Source organism: Ranitomeya variabilis, chromosome 4 (assembly GCF_051348905.1).
Source record: "Ranitomeya variabilis isolate aRanVar5 chromosome 4, aRanVar5.hap1, whole genome shotgun sequence".
Taxonomy (NCBI): domain Eukaryota; kingdom Metazoa; phylum Chordata; class Amphibia; order Anura; family Dendrobatidae; genus Ranitomeya; species Ranitomeya variabilis.
In genome coordinates this window covers 453,222,060-453,238,082 of record NC_135235.1, presented here as the reverse complement: position 1 = coordinate 453,238,082, position 16,023 = coordinate 453,222,060, and the positions used below count along the sequence as shown (strand labels likewise).

General features: G+C 43.8%; 2 protein-coding genes across 12 annotated transcripts in view; both read left to right on the top strand.

Moving 5' to 3' along the window:
* The window catches only part of L3MBTL1 (L3MBTL histone methyl-lysine binding protein 1), a 98,599-nt gene extending 90,394 nt beyond the window's left edge, over positions 1–8,205 (top strand). For all 9 annotated transcript variants that reach the window (XM_077251563.1, XM_077251559.1, XM_077251560.1 and 6 more), the window contains exon 22: positions 7,300–8,205. In XM_077251563.1, coding sequence (XP_077107678.1) covers positions 7,300–7,434 — 135 coding nt within the window. In that variant the 3' untranslated portion in view covers positions 7,435–8,205. The remainder of the gene's footprint in view (positions 1–7,299) is intronic.
* SGK2 (serum/glucocorticoid regulated kinase 2) overlaps positions 8,179–16,023 on the top strand; it is a 51,988-nt gene continuing 44,143 nt past the window's right edge. For 2 of the 3 annotated variants that reach the window (XM_077251564.1, XM_077251566.1), the window contains exon 1: positions 8,179–8,279. The gene's annotated coding sequence lies outside the window, so the exon portion shown is untranslated. Of the gene's footprint in view, positions 8,280–8,590; positions 8,693–16,023 lie in introns of those variants that run through there. The other variant, XM_077251565.1, reaches the window with a different exon arrangement.

The following is a 16,023-nucleotide window of genomic DNA, read 5'->3' as shown; positions in this document are numbered from 1 at the left end:
GCCCGGTCATTAACATGCAAACCACCCTTGGGGGTAAAGGGGTTAAACTTTTAGATTTTTTTTATTTTTTTCATAATTTTTAAAACTTTTTTTTTTACTTTTGCCATGTTTCAATAGCCTCCATGGGAGGCTAGAAGCTGGCATAGCCAGATCGGCTCTGCTACATAGAAGCGATGCTTAGATCACCCCTATGTAGTAGAATTGCAGCATTGCTATGAACGCCGACCATAGGGTGGCACTCACAGCAATCCGGCATCAACAGCCATCGAGGTCTTCAGGTGACCTCTGGTTGTTATGCGAATGCACCGATGATCCACGATCACGTGACGGGGTCAGCAGTGTGCGTACTTCGGGCCGCGTGGCCGGGAGCGCTTGTTAAATGCCGCTGTCAGTGTTGGACAGCGGCATTTAACTAGTTAATAGCGGCGGGTGGATCACGATCGCTGACATGTCCCGTCTTTGATGTGGGCTCACCGCCAGAGCCCACATCAAAGGAAGAGATGCGACCTCTGCCGTACAAGTACGGTGGAGCTCGCAAAGTGGTTAATAACAGAAAAACTGACTGAAACATCAAGGACTAGTCTGAACAGGTGCGTACCAAATAAAGCAATTTATATATCAAAATACGAAAATGGTTGCACTCAATTGTGTTGAAGCATGTCATTGTGAAATACATGAAGTGGGAATAGCAAAATGGCTTTTCAAATTTAGGAAAAATACACATGAGATGTTTAGCACAACATTTGGCCAAACAGTGTGAGCCCATCAACCATCGTCAAGGTAATCTCATGAATCTGATGGGTCCCTGACCTACCTGCCCAGTGTGAACACTTACATATGGCTAATATCTGAATGCATGGGTGAAAATAAACACCTCTCTTGGTAGTGGTTGATGGGCTCACACTTTAACACAATTGAGTGCAACCATTTTCGTATACTGGTAACCATTACACATAACACTGGTTACCATTACTGTTGTGAATTTGCTTTTTGCTCCCTCTAGTGGTTACTAGTTTTTTGACTCTGGTTTTTCTGTCTTTCCTTTTATCCGCACCTGGGTCGTTAGTTAGGGGTGTTGCTATATTAGCTCCCTGGACCTTCAGTTCAATGCCTGGCAACGTAGTTATCAGAGCTAGTCTGCTGTGCTCTTGTCTACTGATCCTGGTTCCAGTTATATAAGCTAAGTCTGCCTTTTGCTTTTTGCTATTTGTTTTGGTTTTGTATTTTTGTCCAGCTTGTTCCAAATCTATATCCTGACCTTTGCTGGAAGCTCTAGGGGGCTGGTGTTCTCCCCCCGGACCGTTAGACGGTTCGGGGGTTCTTGAATTTCCAGTGTGGATTTTGATAGGGTTTTTGTTGACCATATAAGTTACCTTTCTTTATTCTGCTATCAGTAAGCGGGCCTCTCTGTGCTAAACCTGGTTCATTTCTGTGTTTGTCATTTCCTCTTACCTCACCGTCATTATTTGTGGGGGGCTTCTATCCAGCTTTGGGGTCCCCTTCTCTGGAGGCAAGAAAGGTCTTTGTTTTCCTCTACTAGGGGTAGCTAGATTCTCCGGCTGGCGCGTGTCATCTAGAATCAACGTAGGAATGATCCCCGGCTACTTCTAGTGTTGGCGTTAGGAGTAGATATATGGTCAACCCAGTTACCACTACCCTATGAGCTGGATTTTTGTATTCTGCAGACTTCCACGTTCCTCTGAGACCCTCGCCATTGGGGTCATAACAGTTTGCCAGGCCAGTATTAAATGTTTAATGCATTGCAGAAGAGGGATTATAAGAAAGAAGATTCTGAGTTTTTTTTTTCTCCTTCCCCTTTACCTCAGAGTGGCTATGCTTGCTGCAGACATGAATGTCCAGACCTTGATTACAAGTGTGGACCAGCTGGCTACTCGTGTGCAGGGCATACAAGACTATGTTATCAGAAATCCTAGGTCAGAACCTAAAATACCGATTCCTGAACTGTTTTCCGGAGACAGGTTTAAGTTTAGGAATTTCGTGAATAATTGTAAATTGTTTTTGTCCCTGAGACCCTGTTCATCAGGAGATTCTGCTCAGCAAGTAAAGATTGTTATTTCGTTCTTACGGGGCGACCCTCAGGATTGGGCTTTTTCGCTGGCGCCAGGAGATCCGGCATTGGCTGATCTTGATGCGTTTTTTCTGGCGCTCGGTTTACTTTATGAGGAACCCAATCTTGAGATTCAGGCAGAAAAGGCCTTGCTGTCTATGTCTCAGGGGCAGGACGAGGCTGAAGTGTATTGCCAAAAATTTCGGAAATGGTCCGTGCTGACACATTGGAACGAGTGTGCACTGGCCGCTAATTTTAGAAATGGCCTTTCTGAAGCCATTAAGAATGTTATGGTGGGTTTTCCCATTCCCACAGGTCTGAATGATACTATGGCACTGGCTATTCAAATTGACCGGCGGTTGCGGGAGCGCAAAACCGCAAATTCCCTCATGGTGTTGTCTGAACAGACACCTAATTCGGTGCAATGTGATAGAAAAACCGCAAATTCCCTCATGGTGTTGTCTGAACAGACACCTGATTTAATGCAATGTGATAGAATCCTGACTAGAAATGAGCGGAAAATTCATAGACGCCGGAATGGCTTGTGCTACTACTGTGGTGATTCTACACATGTTATCTCAGCATGCTCTAAACGTATAGCTAAGGTTGTTAGTCCTGTCACCGTTGGTAATTTGCAACCTAAATTTATTCTGTCTGTAACTTTGATTTGCTCACTGTCATCTTATCCTGTCATGGCGTTTGTAGATTCAGGTGCTGCCCTGAGTCTCATGGATCTCTCATTTGCTAAGCGCTGTGGATTTACTCTTGAACCATTAGAAAATCCTATTCCTCTTAGGGGTATTGATGCTACACCATTGGCAGCAAATAAACCGCAGTATTGGACTCAGGTTACCATGTGCATGACTCCTGAACACCGCGAGGTGATACGTTTCCTGGTTTTACATAAAATGCATGATTTGGTCGTTTTAGGGCTGCCATGGTTACAGACCCATAATCCAGTCCTGGACTGGAAGGCTATGTCAGTCTCAAGTTGGGGCTGTCGTGGTATTCATGAGGATTCCCTGCCTGTGTCTATTGCTTCTTCTACGCCTTCGGAAGTTCCGGAGTATTTGTCTGATTATCAGGATGTCTTCAGTGAGTCTGAGTCCAGTGCACTGCCTCCTCATAGGGACTGTGACTGTGCTATAGATTTGATCCCAGGCAGTAAATTTCCTAAGGGAAGACTGTTTAATCTGTCGGTACCTGAACATACCGCTATGCGTTCATATATCAAGGAGTCTCTGGAAAAAGGACATATTCGTCCGTCTTCTTCCCCTCTTGGTGCGGGATTCTTTTTTGTGGCAAAAAAGGACGGATCTTTGAGACCGTGTATTGATTATCGGCTTTTAAATAAGATCACTGTCAAATTTCAGTATCCTTTACCGCTGTTGTCTGACTTGTTTGCCCGGATTAAGGGTGCCAAGTGGTTCACCAAGATAGACCTTCGTGGTGCGTACAACCTTGTGCGCATTAAGCAAGGTGATGAATGGAAAACCGCATTCAATACGCCCGAAGGTCATTTTGAGTACTTGGTGATGCCTTTTGGGCTCTCCAATGCGCCTTCAGTTTTTCAGTCCTTTATGCATAACATTTTCCGGAAGTATCTGGATAAATTTTTGATTGTTTATCTGGATGATATTTTGGTTTTTTCTGATAATTGGGATTCGCATGTGGAGCAGGTCAGGTTGGTCTTTAAAATTTTGCGTGAAAATTCTTTGTTTGTCAAGGGCTCAAAGTGTCTCTTTGGTGTACAGAAGGTTCCCTTTTTGGGGTTCATTTTTTCCCCTTCTGCTGTGGAGATGGACCCAGTCAAGGTCCGAGCTATTCTTGATTGGACTCAGCCCTCGTCAGTTAAGAGTCTTCAGAAGTTCTTGGGCTTCGCTAACTTCTACCGTCGTTTTATCGCTAATTTTTCTAGCATTGTGAAACCTTTGACGGATATGACCAAGAAGGGCTCCGATGTAGCTAACTGGGCTCCTGCTGCCGTGGAGGCTTTCCAGGAGTTGAAACGCCGGTTTACTTCGGCGCCTGTTTTGTGCCAGCCTGACGTCTCACTTCCCTTTCAGGTTGAGGTGGATGCTTCGGAGATTGGGGCAGGGGCCGTTTTGTCGCAGAGAGGCCCTGGTTGCTCTGTTATGAAACCTTGTGCCTTTTTCTCTAGGAAGTTTTCGCCTGCCGAGCGAAATTATGATGTGGGCAATCGGGAGTTGTTGGCCATGAAATGGGCATTTGAGGAGTGGCGTCATTGGCTCGAGGGTGCTAAGCATCGTGTGGTGGTCTTGACTGATCACAAAAATCTGATGTATCTCGAGTCTGCTAAACGCCTTAATCCGAGACAGGCCCGCTGGTCATTGTTTTTCTCCCGCTTTGATTTTGTTGTCTCGTATTTACCAGGTTCAAAGAATGTGAAGGCCGATGCTCTTTCTAGGAGCTTTGTGCCTGATGCTCCTGGAGTCGCTGATCCTGTTGGTATTCTTAAAGATGGAGTTATCTTGTCAGCTATTTCTCCGGATCTGCGACGTGTGTTGCAGAGATTTCAGGCTGATAGGCCTGAGTCTTGTCCACCTGACAGACTGTTTGTTCCGGATAAGTGGACCAGCAGAGTCATTTCCGAGGTTCATTCCTCGGTGTTGGCAGGTCACCCGGGAATTTTTGGCACCAGAGATCTGGTGGCCAGGTCCTTTTGGTGGCCTTCCTTGTCAAGAGATGTGCGGTCATTTGTGCAGTCCTGTGGGACTTGTGCTCGAGCTAAGCCTTGCTGTTCTCGTGCCAGCGGTTTGCTCTTGCCCTTGCCTGTCCCGAAGAGACCTTGGACACATATCTCCATGGATTTCATTTCTGATCTTCCGCTATCTCAGGGCATGTCCGTTATCTGGGTGATATGTGATCGCTTCTCCAAGATGGTCCATTTGGTTCCTTTGCCTAGGCTGCCTTCCTCTTCCGATCTGGTTCCTGTGTTTTTCCAGAACGTGGTTCGTTTGCACGGCATCCCTGAGAATATTGTGTCAGACAGAGGATCCCAGTTCGTTTCCAGGTTCTGGCGATCCTTTTGTAGTAGGATGGGCATTGATTTGTCGTTTTCGTCTGCTTTCCATCCTCAGACTAATGGACAGACGGAGCGAACCAATCAGACTTTGGAGGCTTATTTGAGGTGTTTTGTCTCTGCTGATCAGGACGATTGGGTGACATTCTTGCCGTTGGCTGAGTTTGCCCTTAATAATCGGGCTAGTTCCGCCACCTTGGTTTCGCCTTTTTTCTGCAACTCTGGTTTCCATCCTCGCTTTTCTTCGGGTCATGTGGAGCCTTCTGACTGTCCTGGGGTGGATTCTGTGGTGGATAGGTTGCAGCAGATCTGGAATCATGTGGTGGACAACTTGAAGTTGTCACAGGAGAAGGCTCAGCGCTTTGCCAACCGCCGCCGCGGTGTGGGTCCCCGACTACGCGTTGGGGATTTGGTGTGGCTTTCTTCCCGCTTTGTTCCTATGAAGGTCTCCTCTCCCAAATTTAAACCTCGTTTTATTGGGCCTTACAGGATATTGGAAATCCTTAATCCTGTATCTTTTCGTCTGGATCTTCCTGTGTCGTTTGCTATTCACAATGTATTTCATAGGTCCTTGTTGCGGCGGTACATTGTGCCTGTAGTTCCTTCTGCTGAGCCTCCTGCTCCGGTGTTGGTTGAGGGCGAGTTGGAGTACGTGGTGGAGAAGATCTTGGATTCTCGCCTCTCCAGGCGGAGGCTTCAGTACCTGGTCAAGTGGAAGGGCTATGGTCAGGAGGATAATTCCTGGGTGGTCGCCTCTGATGTTCATGCGGCCGATTTAGTTCGTGCCTTTCATGCCGCTCATCCTGATCGCCCTGGTGGTCGTGGTGAGGGTTCGGTGACCCCTCACTAAGGGGGGGGTACTGTTGTGAATTTGCTTTTTGCTCCCTCTAGTGGTTACTAGTTTTTTGACTCTGGTTTTTCTGTCTTTCCTTTTATCCGCACCTGGGTCGTTAGTTAGGGGTGTTGCTATATTAGCTCCCTGGACCTTCAGTTCAATGCCTGGCAACGTAGTTATCAGAGCTAGTCTGCTGTGCTCTTGTCTACTGATCCTGGTTCCAGTTATATCAGCTAAGTCTGCCTTTTGCTTTTTGCTATTTGTTTTGGTTTTGTATTTTTGTCCAGCTTGTTCCAAATCTATATCCTGACCTTTGCTGGAAGCTCTAGGGGGCTGGTGTTCTCCCCCCGGACCGTTAGACGGTTCGGGGGTTCTTGAATTTCCAGTGTGGATTTTGATAGGGTTTTTGTTGACCATATAAGTTACCTTTCTTTATTCTGCTATCAGTAAGCGGGCCTCTCTGTGCTAAACCTGGTTCATTTCTGTGTTTGTCATTTCCTCTTACCTCACCGTCATTATTTGTGGGGGGCTTCTATCCAGCTTTGGGGTCCCCTTCTCTGGAGGCAAGAAAGGTCTTTGTTTTCCTCTACTAGGGGTAGCTAGATTGTCCGGCTGGCGCGTGTCATCTAGAATCAACGTAGGAATGATCCCCGGCTACTTCTAGTGTTGGCGTTAGGAGTAGATATATGGTCAACCCAGTTACCACTACCCTATGAGCTGGATTTTTGTATTCTGCAGACTTCCACGTTCCTCTGAGACCCTCGCCATTGGGGTCATAACACATTACATATCACACTGGTAACCATTACATATCTCACACTGGTAATGCCTCCTTTCATTTACAATAATCTCTGGAGACAGATTCTCATGCAGATTAGTGTCCGGCCCATAATCCTGTACAGCTCATTTACACGTAAGAAAAACGTGGAATTCTCTGGAATAAGACATCAGGTTGCAGATATCACGGTATCATTTTATTCAGATTCCTATAAGCTGTGTGCCCATACAGGCTCCTTAGGATGGCTAATCTTACTAACATATTCCCTTTAAAGGGTTAGACAAAATAATAAGTTATCCTCTGTCCGTGGGGCTTGCTGACATGCCATATGTATTATGGAGTTCTGACCGCTGGGACCCTCAGTGATCCCGAGTATGGGGCTCTGCAGTCTTGAATGCTCAACCTCCACTTCATTCATTGTCTGGCGGAGTTCCGGAGAAATCTGAAATGACACTCCAGTAAGTGAACGGTATGAAATAACTGATGCTATATGCATTATATTTCCATTACTATATTGTACTCGTCATATACCAATTACCCTAGCACTAAATCCCAGTCTTGTGGTTTTTTCACAGATGATAGACGGCCAAGCTCTCCTGCTCCTAACACAGACTGACATTGTAAAGATCCTGTGCATAAAACTGGGGCCAGCAGTGAAAATTTACAACTCCATCCTTATGTTCAAGAACACAGAGGACTCTACAGACTGACTGACCTGTGGCTCGTACAGTAGATCCTGTAATCCTTCATTACCAATGCCCTATATCACATTGAATGCCCTCTGTACAGAGCAAGTATGGTTTACGGAGACGCTGAACATGGAAGTCTCATTACTGAGCAATTCCTCCTGGGACTTTAGTGCCACCTCAGAATTACCTAAACAGTCAGCTGATGAGTCTTGAGAACTTTTGACCACCAGATGGCGTGGTGTGACAGGATTTATGTGTGGACACTGCATGGGACAGAAGTCACCTGGCCTACTCAACACCCAAACTAAGTGCTCAATAAAATACGGTACCTGGCGGCGGGGTGCCGGAGGTGTAACAGTCGCCAGAGCATACACAATGTTGTCACAACTGGTGTATTTCCACTGTACTCCTCATTCATCTTCTGACCTGACCCCTTATCTTTATGCCGTTTGGGTTGTCGCCTGGTTTTTCTGGCTTTTCTCCATCTGTGTGAAGAGTGGCATTTTTTAGCTGTCTCTTTTCTTTCACTTTTACATGTCAGTAAGAGCACACCTGACTGCATGAAAGACTGGGTCTGATTATTTCTGTGCGCTTGTCATTTCCCATAAAAAAATGCCCAAACACTGAGGGATTACTCATTAACCAGCCAAACTCCAGGCGCTCCTTGAGAAAAATATATTTGACCTTCATACTGTCCCCCACCCCTCTTTCCACCACACCAACCTCCTCCTCTGCCTCCTCCTACGGGCTACTTTCACCCCACCTCCTTAAGCTCAAAAACAAGTCTTGTTGTTAGTTAAAGGTAATTCGGGGTCGTAGACGTCTTGGTGAGTGGATCGCCCCCTCAAGAACCTAGAACTTTGCAGGTAGGACATTACGCTCAATAATCACGTTGGTAGGTGGACAGTGTTCAAGCAGTTTCTGAGAGGTGACTGGATTTTTGATGAACAGGGTTAACAGTAATAACTTTATGGTGTGCTTCTGGGTCTGCACTCGTCGCTAAATATATGGGGCTGTATAACTATTTCTGCACGGATAATAAAAGAATTACATTATCTGTAACATACATGTCGGATCCCCAAAGTGCCTACCTGAGGTCAATCAGCACAATATGGAGTCTAGGCCACTGTGACGGCTTTCGATGTGCCAATGGGGCTCCTGACCTAGCAACTTTTAGTGTCCGAAAAAAAGGTAAAATCTGGCCAGTCAAATCCATTGGATCAGAACTACTGGGACAATGCTTCCAACTACAGGAGAAAGTCATAAATGGATGCAGAAGGTATGAAGGGGGCAACAAGTGCGGAACATGTATGAGATTATCCGAAATGGGAGCGTAGCAACGTTCCATATTCCGCAGATGGAGCAAATATTAGATCATTCACGGCAGAAGGTAAATGGTTCATTTAACTCTGATGCTGGTTTGTCACAAGGTTAATACCCCGAGTACAGATCTAGCAGAAGGTTTGTTGGCAGTCCCATGTAAAATGCCAAGAGATTTCCCAAATGACTGATGTGACCCTGGTGCATCTGACCAACTCTACTGCGTTAGTCCACTGATCAGGTGAGTGGTGAATGGATAAGGGTATGTTTCCACGTTCAGGAAACGCTGCGTTTTTTACGCTGCGTTTTTCCGCAGCGTCAAAAACGCAGCGTCCAGATGTTACAGCATAGTGGAGGGGATTTCATGAAATCACAACTCCACTATGCGTTAAAAAACGCATGCGTTTTTGCCGCGAAAACGCATGCGTGGTGCGTTTTTTCAAAACGCAGCATGTTGCTACAATGAGCAAAACACGCAGGCACACCGCCGGTGACCTGCCAGTGACCTCAGGTGCAGTTTTGGTCAGGATTTTACCTGCATAAAATCCTGACCAAAGCCTGAAGCAAAACTGAACGTGGACACATACCCTAACGTTTCTAGATGTAGCAGTGCCGGATGTGTTAAGTAATTTATCTAGGAAAAAAAAACGCTGTCCAGTCATCAGAAATTGTCCAAGTGGCACAATTGGTTATTTCTAATTGTAAAGACCAAATGCACTACTGACTTATGACCGTAGCCTAGGTGGCCATGGTTGTTGGTAGTTCCATCCAATTTTGCGACGATCTTTTGCTTACCTAATGCTTTGTGTAGGCAGGTTCAGGCATTACAGGAGTTTGTAGGACATTCCTATCCTTTATAGACCTGTACCGGCCAAGGTCCCAGAGGTGTCAGGTCTTGTCATTGTCCCCTATGCCGATTGCTCGCAGCTTGACAGCTGTAGAGCAGGGAAAGTGCTGTAATAATCCTGCTGAGTGCTCACAATGTGTACACAACAATAGGTTTCCTCACATATGAAGACAAGATTATCTTGTTTCAGCGTTTGGCTGACATCTTGCTTACCATCACAACATATGACGTTTCTAGTTTTGATTTCAGCAATTTTAACTCTTTAAAGATACAGATTTAATTGCCAAACATATATGTGAGTAAAATAGAAAAAAATGATGGCTCCAGGCCCGCTACAATAAAAAGTGAAAAGAGATTTATCGACGTAGCTGTAAGAGGGCTTGTTTTTCGAGATCTCATTTGGATTTAACAGTTAAGAAAAATAGCTGCACTCTGAAACGTTAAATTCATTGTTTTTAACATTTCGTAGTGCAGCTATTTTTTCTTTGCTTTAATGAATTGGTTGCACTAGCTTGCACCTGTTCACACTAGTGTAAATGTGCCGGTCAGTTTTTTCTGTTTGTAGTAAACTACTCCTGATCTGTGCACTCCTACACCCATCAGCCTAAGTTACCGTAACTGTATCCTTCCTGTCCTATAAATGATAGGATTTGAAGTGCAGGAGAAGTGTCATATCAGGTTAGGTTCCCAACAATAAGGTACACCTTGTCGCTGGCTGTTGGGCTCTCATGTATTGGCCAATGTATGCACTAAGTACCTTCATTTTTTCTGTAGCAATTTTTCAGTACCATTTTCTATATTCAATATTTGGATATTATAGTATTCACGTATTTTCTATGGCAGTAATGCAGCTTCATTTTTCTAAAATAATTTCTTTTAGCATTTTAGAGTTTGGCCACTTTTTTTCTTAGCTTTATTAATTTGGTTGTCCTAGCTCGCACCTATTCACACTAATTTGGATGTGGCAGTCGTTTTATTCTGTCTGTATTTAGCAGTGGCAACTTTTAGGAGTACATATAACATATTAGATAACTTAAGTAAAACTGCAATTCTGCTGCTGTTGGTTTTCTCTTTTTTTTGCTTTACACTATTCGCAGTGCTATTCTGTGGTTCATTACGATCAGGGCAATTGTGCAGTAGGGGTGCGATGGGATGAACGAGGGAGAACATCTGGGCATCTTTAAACAAGCTTTGGTCCCAGCAGATGTAGCACTGCTGTACATTCCCCCTGTGGACGGCAAGGGCACAACTTCTGTGTTCGCACTATCCCTGCACATACATATAGGTCCATTTCCGTTAAGGGGTTAAACTGTAATAAGACAAGGTATAAAGCTTAAAAAGTTCCTCCAGCCACAGTGAAGTTCTATATTGTAAATATTAATTTTCTAGCTCACAAAACAGCTCATTAAAGTGCCAAATGTATTAAAGGCACTCTGTCAGCACAGAATGACTGTTCAAGCCAAGCACATGCACTGTTTTATTTCCAGTTTTTCCAGATCACAGCTTGCTGGAACTGAATGGTAACATTTATGGTCCATTGAAATGCTGAAAGCTGAGCAGATGCTTCTCATAGCTGGAAGCTTGCTCTAAAAATGTATCAAGTCTAAATAAATCATCTGTAAACTGAAAAAAAACTCTCTTCTGTCCTGATAGTTTTGTTGTTTTTTTTTTTTTTTACAATCAGTGCATATCAGTACATGGATGAGCTAAGAGTCACTCCAACATCAGCTTCATGGCTGAGGCAGGAGTCTGTGTGACAGGAGAGTGGGACGTCTTCCATTACTCTCATCGAGGTCCATGAGTTACGAAAAGAATGTTGCACATGCTGTGTAGGCTGTGCCTCTCGGTCTCTGGAACTCTTATTTTCCTCTGTCAGGATGATGTATTGTGGCCCTCTTGGGTGTTCCTGATATTCAGAGCACTTGTCCTGAATGGCTGATATGGAAATAACCACTTACATGGAACCTGTCAGCAGGATTGTGCACAGTAACCTACAGGCAGTGTCAGGTCGGCGCCATTATACTGATTACAATGACACCTTGGGTGATGAAATCCGTCTTATGGTTGTTGTTTAATCGTTATTTTCAGTTTTGAGCGGATATACCCGTGTCCCGGGGCAGCCTGTGGGGGGTCTTCATGTGGTGCTGATTAGGTATTCAGCAGTATGGCTTCTGACAGGTCACTGATCCCTCACTGACCTGCCCCCTAGTTTATATAATTAATATCTGTACATACTGAAGAAAAAAAACCCTTCTGCAGGCAGGCACCAGCTGTGGCACCTCCTCTGCAGCATAATTGCATGTTTAATGTGCCAATAATAACTGTTCTTCATGCCTCTATGCATGGTCACTTTAGAGGAGTTGTCCCATCATGCCAAACTCTTTCCGTCCATAGGACATAAATGAAAGGGGCTGCCCAACTTCTAACCTAGTTGAATGTAATGGCAACATTCTACATAGGAAACGTGTGGCGATACCGGCTCTCTGAGGCCATGGGTTTGTTGTCTATAAAAATGTTAAGGTATCTTCCATGATGGCAGATTTTTAGTGCAATTTTTGTAATAATACTTCTGTTAGCCGTACAATCCATTCTTGGTTTTGGACAAAAACAAATGGCTGAGAAACTGTACCAATCTTCGCTGAACTCAGCATTTGCAATCATGAGTTCCTTGTGGCCTAATAACAGGTACATACCACAGAGTGCAGAGGAACCACCTTAAATAAGAGTTCCCTATGCAATAACTTTATGCTTTACTGGGAGTTTGTAGAACAGGCTGCCACTAGTTCCAGTTAGTCTATTGCAGTTACAAAACGTGTGCGTTCCTTAGGTCTTTCAGGATTGTCTGCACACAAAAAACTGACATGACTACTAATTTACACATCACCAACAAATGAACAGGTTTATGATATGTATAGAAGAGTGAGATGGCACAGAGAGAATGCCATTGTTGGGATACATACCAGTTCTTAATTAACATCAGAGACTGCTGCAGTAGTCACCTTTTCTCTCCACTGTCAATCAAAAAGCAAAGGGCGGCACTGGTGAGAGAAGTAAAGAGGAGCTACTATAGACTGCAAGTGCGCTGATACTTCCACAAGTGCACCTGCATGCCAATAAAAGCAGTCGGAGGTAGTGTCACTTTAAATAGTCTTTCCACAGACTCCCTTTAACACAATACCTAAATCACAGTTCTGATCTCAAGGAAAGATTCAAGAAGAACATTTTTACTGATCTAAATAGTGTAATTTGTGGAGAACAAAATGACTATCAATGGCCAATGGAAACTAAAATCATCAACCAACTGAGCAGTAGATACCAAATCCCCCCGAAAAATCGAAATGTGAAAGCTAGTCAATGGTATCAATGCCTTCGTCATCCAGGAACTGCCTACACTCTCTGGCCACATAAGGCGAGCTACTGTACTGCACCGACATAAGGTCTGATAATTTCTCGGAGGATTTAATTACGGTAACTAACAGCAGTCAGGGTTCTGTTGGTTTTCATGTGGTGGTTTGTGCAACTTGATGAAGGATATGCCCCCACAAACCATCAATGATCCAGTGTCAAAAGAGGTCGGGCTGGATGATGTTGCAGGCATCACGTTCACCACATCTCCAGACTTTAATGTCTGTAACATGTTCAGCGTGAATTTGCTCTCATCTGTGGAGAGAATGGGATGTCAATGGTGGACCTGCCAATTCTGGTGTTCTCTGTTGATTGACAATCAAGCTGTACAGTGCTGGGCTGTGAGCACAGGTCCCACTACAGGATGTTGGGCAACAATGCCACCGTCATGGAGTCTGTTTCTGCAAGTTTGGTCTTCACAAGAAGAAGCAGATACCGGTCCTGCTGCGCAGTTAATGCCCTTCTATAGTCCGATCCAGTTATCCTCGTATAATGGGACTTGTTCTGGTATACAGCTCTGGCAAAAATAAAGAGACCACCACATCAAAACCCTGTCATGGGCAGCCCAATCTCCAGACCTGAACCCCATTGAAAACCTCTGGAATGTAATCAAGAAGATGATGGACAGTCAAAAGCCATCAAACAAAGAACTGCTTACATTTTTGCGCCAGAAACAGTGTGAAAGACTGGTGGAAAGTATGCCAAGACGCATGAAAGCTGTGATTAAAAATCATGGTTATTCCACAAAGTATTGATTTCTGAACTCTTCCTGAGTTGAAACATTAGTATTGTTGCTTCTAAATGATTATGAACTTGTTTTCTTTGCATTATTTGAGGTCTGAAAGCACTGGGTTATTTTTTTTTTAATTTTGACCATTTTTCTTTGTCAGAAAAAAATACTAAATATCTTGCTTGGAAATTCGGAGACATGTTGTCAGAAGTTTATAGAATAAAAGAACAATTTACATTTTACTCAAAATTATACCTATAAAGAGAAAAATCAGACAAACTGAACATTATGCAATGGTCTCTTAATTTTTGCCAGAGCTGTATACTATATGTTCTTGAGAATGTTTTAAGAAAAAAGACAAGGCGCCCCCAATGTGTCACACTGTTTTTAAAAAAACACATACAGTCCTTTGCAGGGAATGTGCTCACCTATTGGAGTTGTGAACCAAGGTCACAACTCCCAAGCAGGCATAACCGTAGCAGCAGGTCTCCACAAGAATCCAAAAGGATGCTGAAGGTAATAGTCTTAGGCGAACTGAAGACCGCGCACACGGGGTAGATTTAGGGTGGTTTATTGAAGCCTACGCGTTTCGAGAGCTATCTTGCTCTCTTCTTCAGGGCAAAGATGCCCTGAAGAAGAGAGCAAGATAGCTCTCGAAACGCGTAGGCTTCAATAAACCACCCTAAATCTACCCCGTGTGCGCGGTCTTCAGTTCGCCTAAGACTATTACCTTGAGAATGTTTTGGGAGACACATCAAAACTTGTAGCGGCATGTATGGACGTGACATCCGGAGGCGCTGGACTACCTGTGCAACCTGACTTACGTTGCAAGTTCTACCTCATGCTACCAGTAATGACAAAGACATTTGCAAAACTAGAGAATAATCAGTCAAGAAGAATAAGTAGAGAATAAGGCTCCATTCCCACGATGATCTTTTGGTGAGTTTTTGATGCTACGCATTTTTGCTGAGTCAAAACTGTGGCATCTTACAGTTCTAGCAAAGTAGGGATTCATAGAAATCTCATGCCCACCGTGCTTCTTTTTAACGCAGTGTAAACTCCACTATGGTGCGTGTTTCAAATGCGAAAAGTCAATTTCTCTTGTGGATACTTTGTTTACTGTGAGGATTTTCCACATAGACTTGCATTAGATTCGGAAAATCCACAGGTAAAGAAAATGCATAGGTGGTTTTAGTGCGTTGCTACTGTGGAGACGCATAAAAACGCCATGTAATCCACACCTATGTCAATAAAGTTTTGGCAAAGCCATATACTGGGAAGTATCAAAAACAAAGCAGCTTTATTTACAGCATGACACACCAACCAGAAACAGAAAATGTAGCGTCAAAGAACACAATAAAATTGCATTAAAAAAATGCACACAAAAGCGCAATGAAAAAACGCAAGTAACCTAATTTACATAATAGGTGCAGAAAATCTGCAACATCAAAAACTCAACAAAAGCTCTTCGGGGAACGTAGTCTAATAGTCTGTGACCACCACTTAATTGGGGATGTCTTGCTGTTGCAGTTGTCCAGCGTATATGTCACTTTTATTTGCACAAACGTTGATAAAATTTCTACACAAATGCATATTTTTCCTAACTGGACAGATTGATAGCCCTGAAATTTAATTTACCTTGGATTATACTAAAAGCTGCAGTTACACATTGAGGTCACATAGCAGATATTTTGCTTACCATAATTGCAGGAAAAAAGCAATGTGAACAGAGCATCCAAAAAATTATTTGTGAACCTTGCCTAAAGGCATTGCAAAGGTATTATAAGTGACATTCTCTTGGGACTATGTGACTAAAGTGACACACTGAAGCACATGTATAGGTGCTTCTCACAAAATTAGAATATAAAAAAGTTCATTTATTTCAGTTCTTCAATTACATGGGGCCCATAATACTGTATGGAGGAGCATTATATGGGGCTCATAATACTGTATGGAGTATTACATGGGGCATATAATACTGTATGGAGGAGCATTACATGGGGAACATAATACTGTATGGAGGAGCATTACATGGGGCCCATAATACTGTTTGGAGGAGCATTACATGGGACCCATAATACTGTATGGAGGAGCATTACATGGGGAACATAATACTGTATGGAGGAGTATTACATGGGGCCCATAATACTGTATGGAGAAGTATTACATGGGGCCCATAATACTGTATGGAGGAGCATTACATGAGGCCTATAATACTGTATGGAGGAGCATTACATGGGGCCCATGATGTGCTGTACGGAGGAGCATTACATAGGGCCCGTGATGTGCTGTATGTAGGAGCTTTACA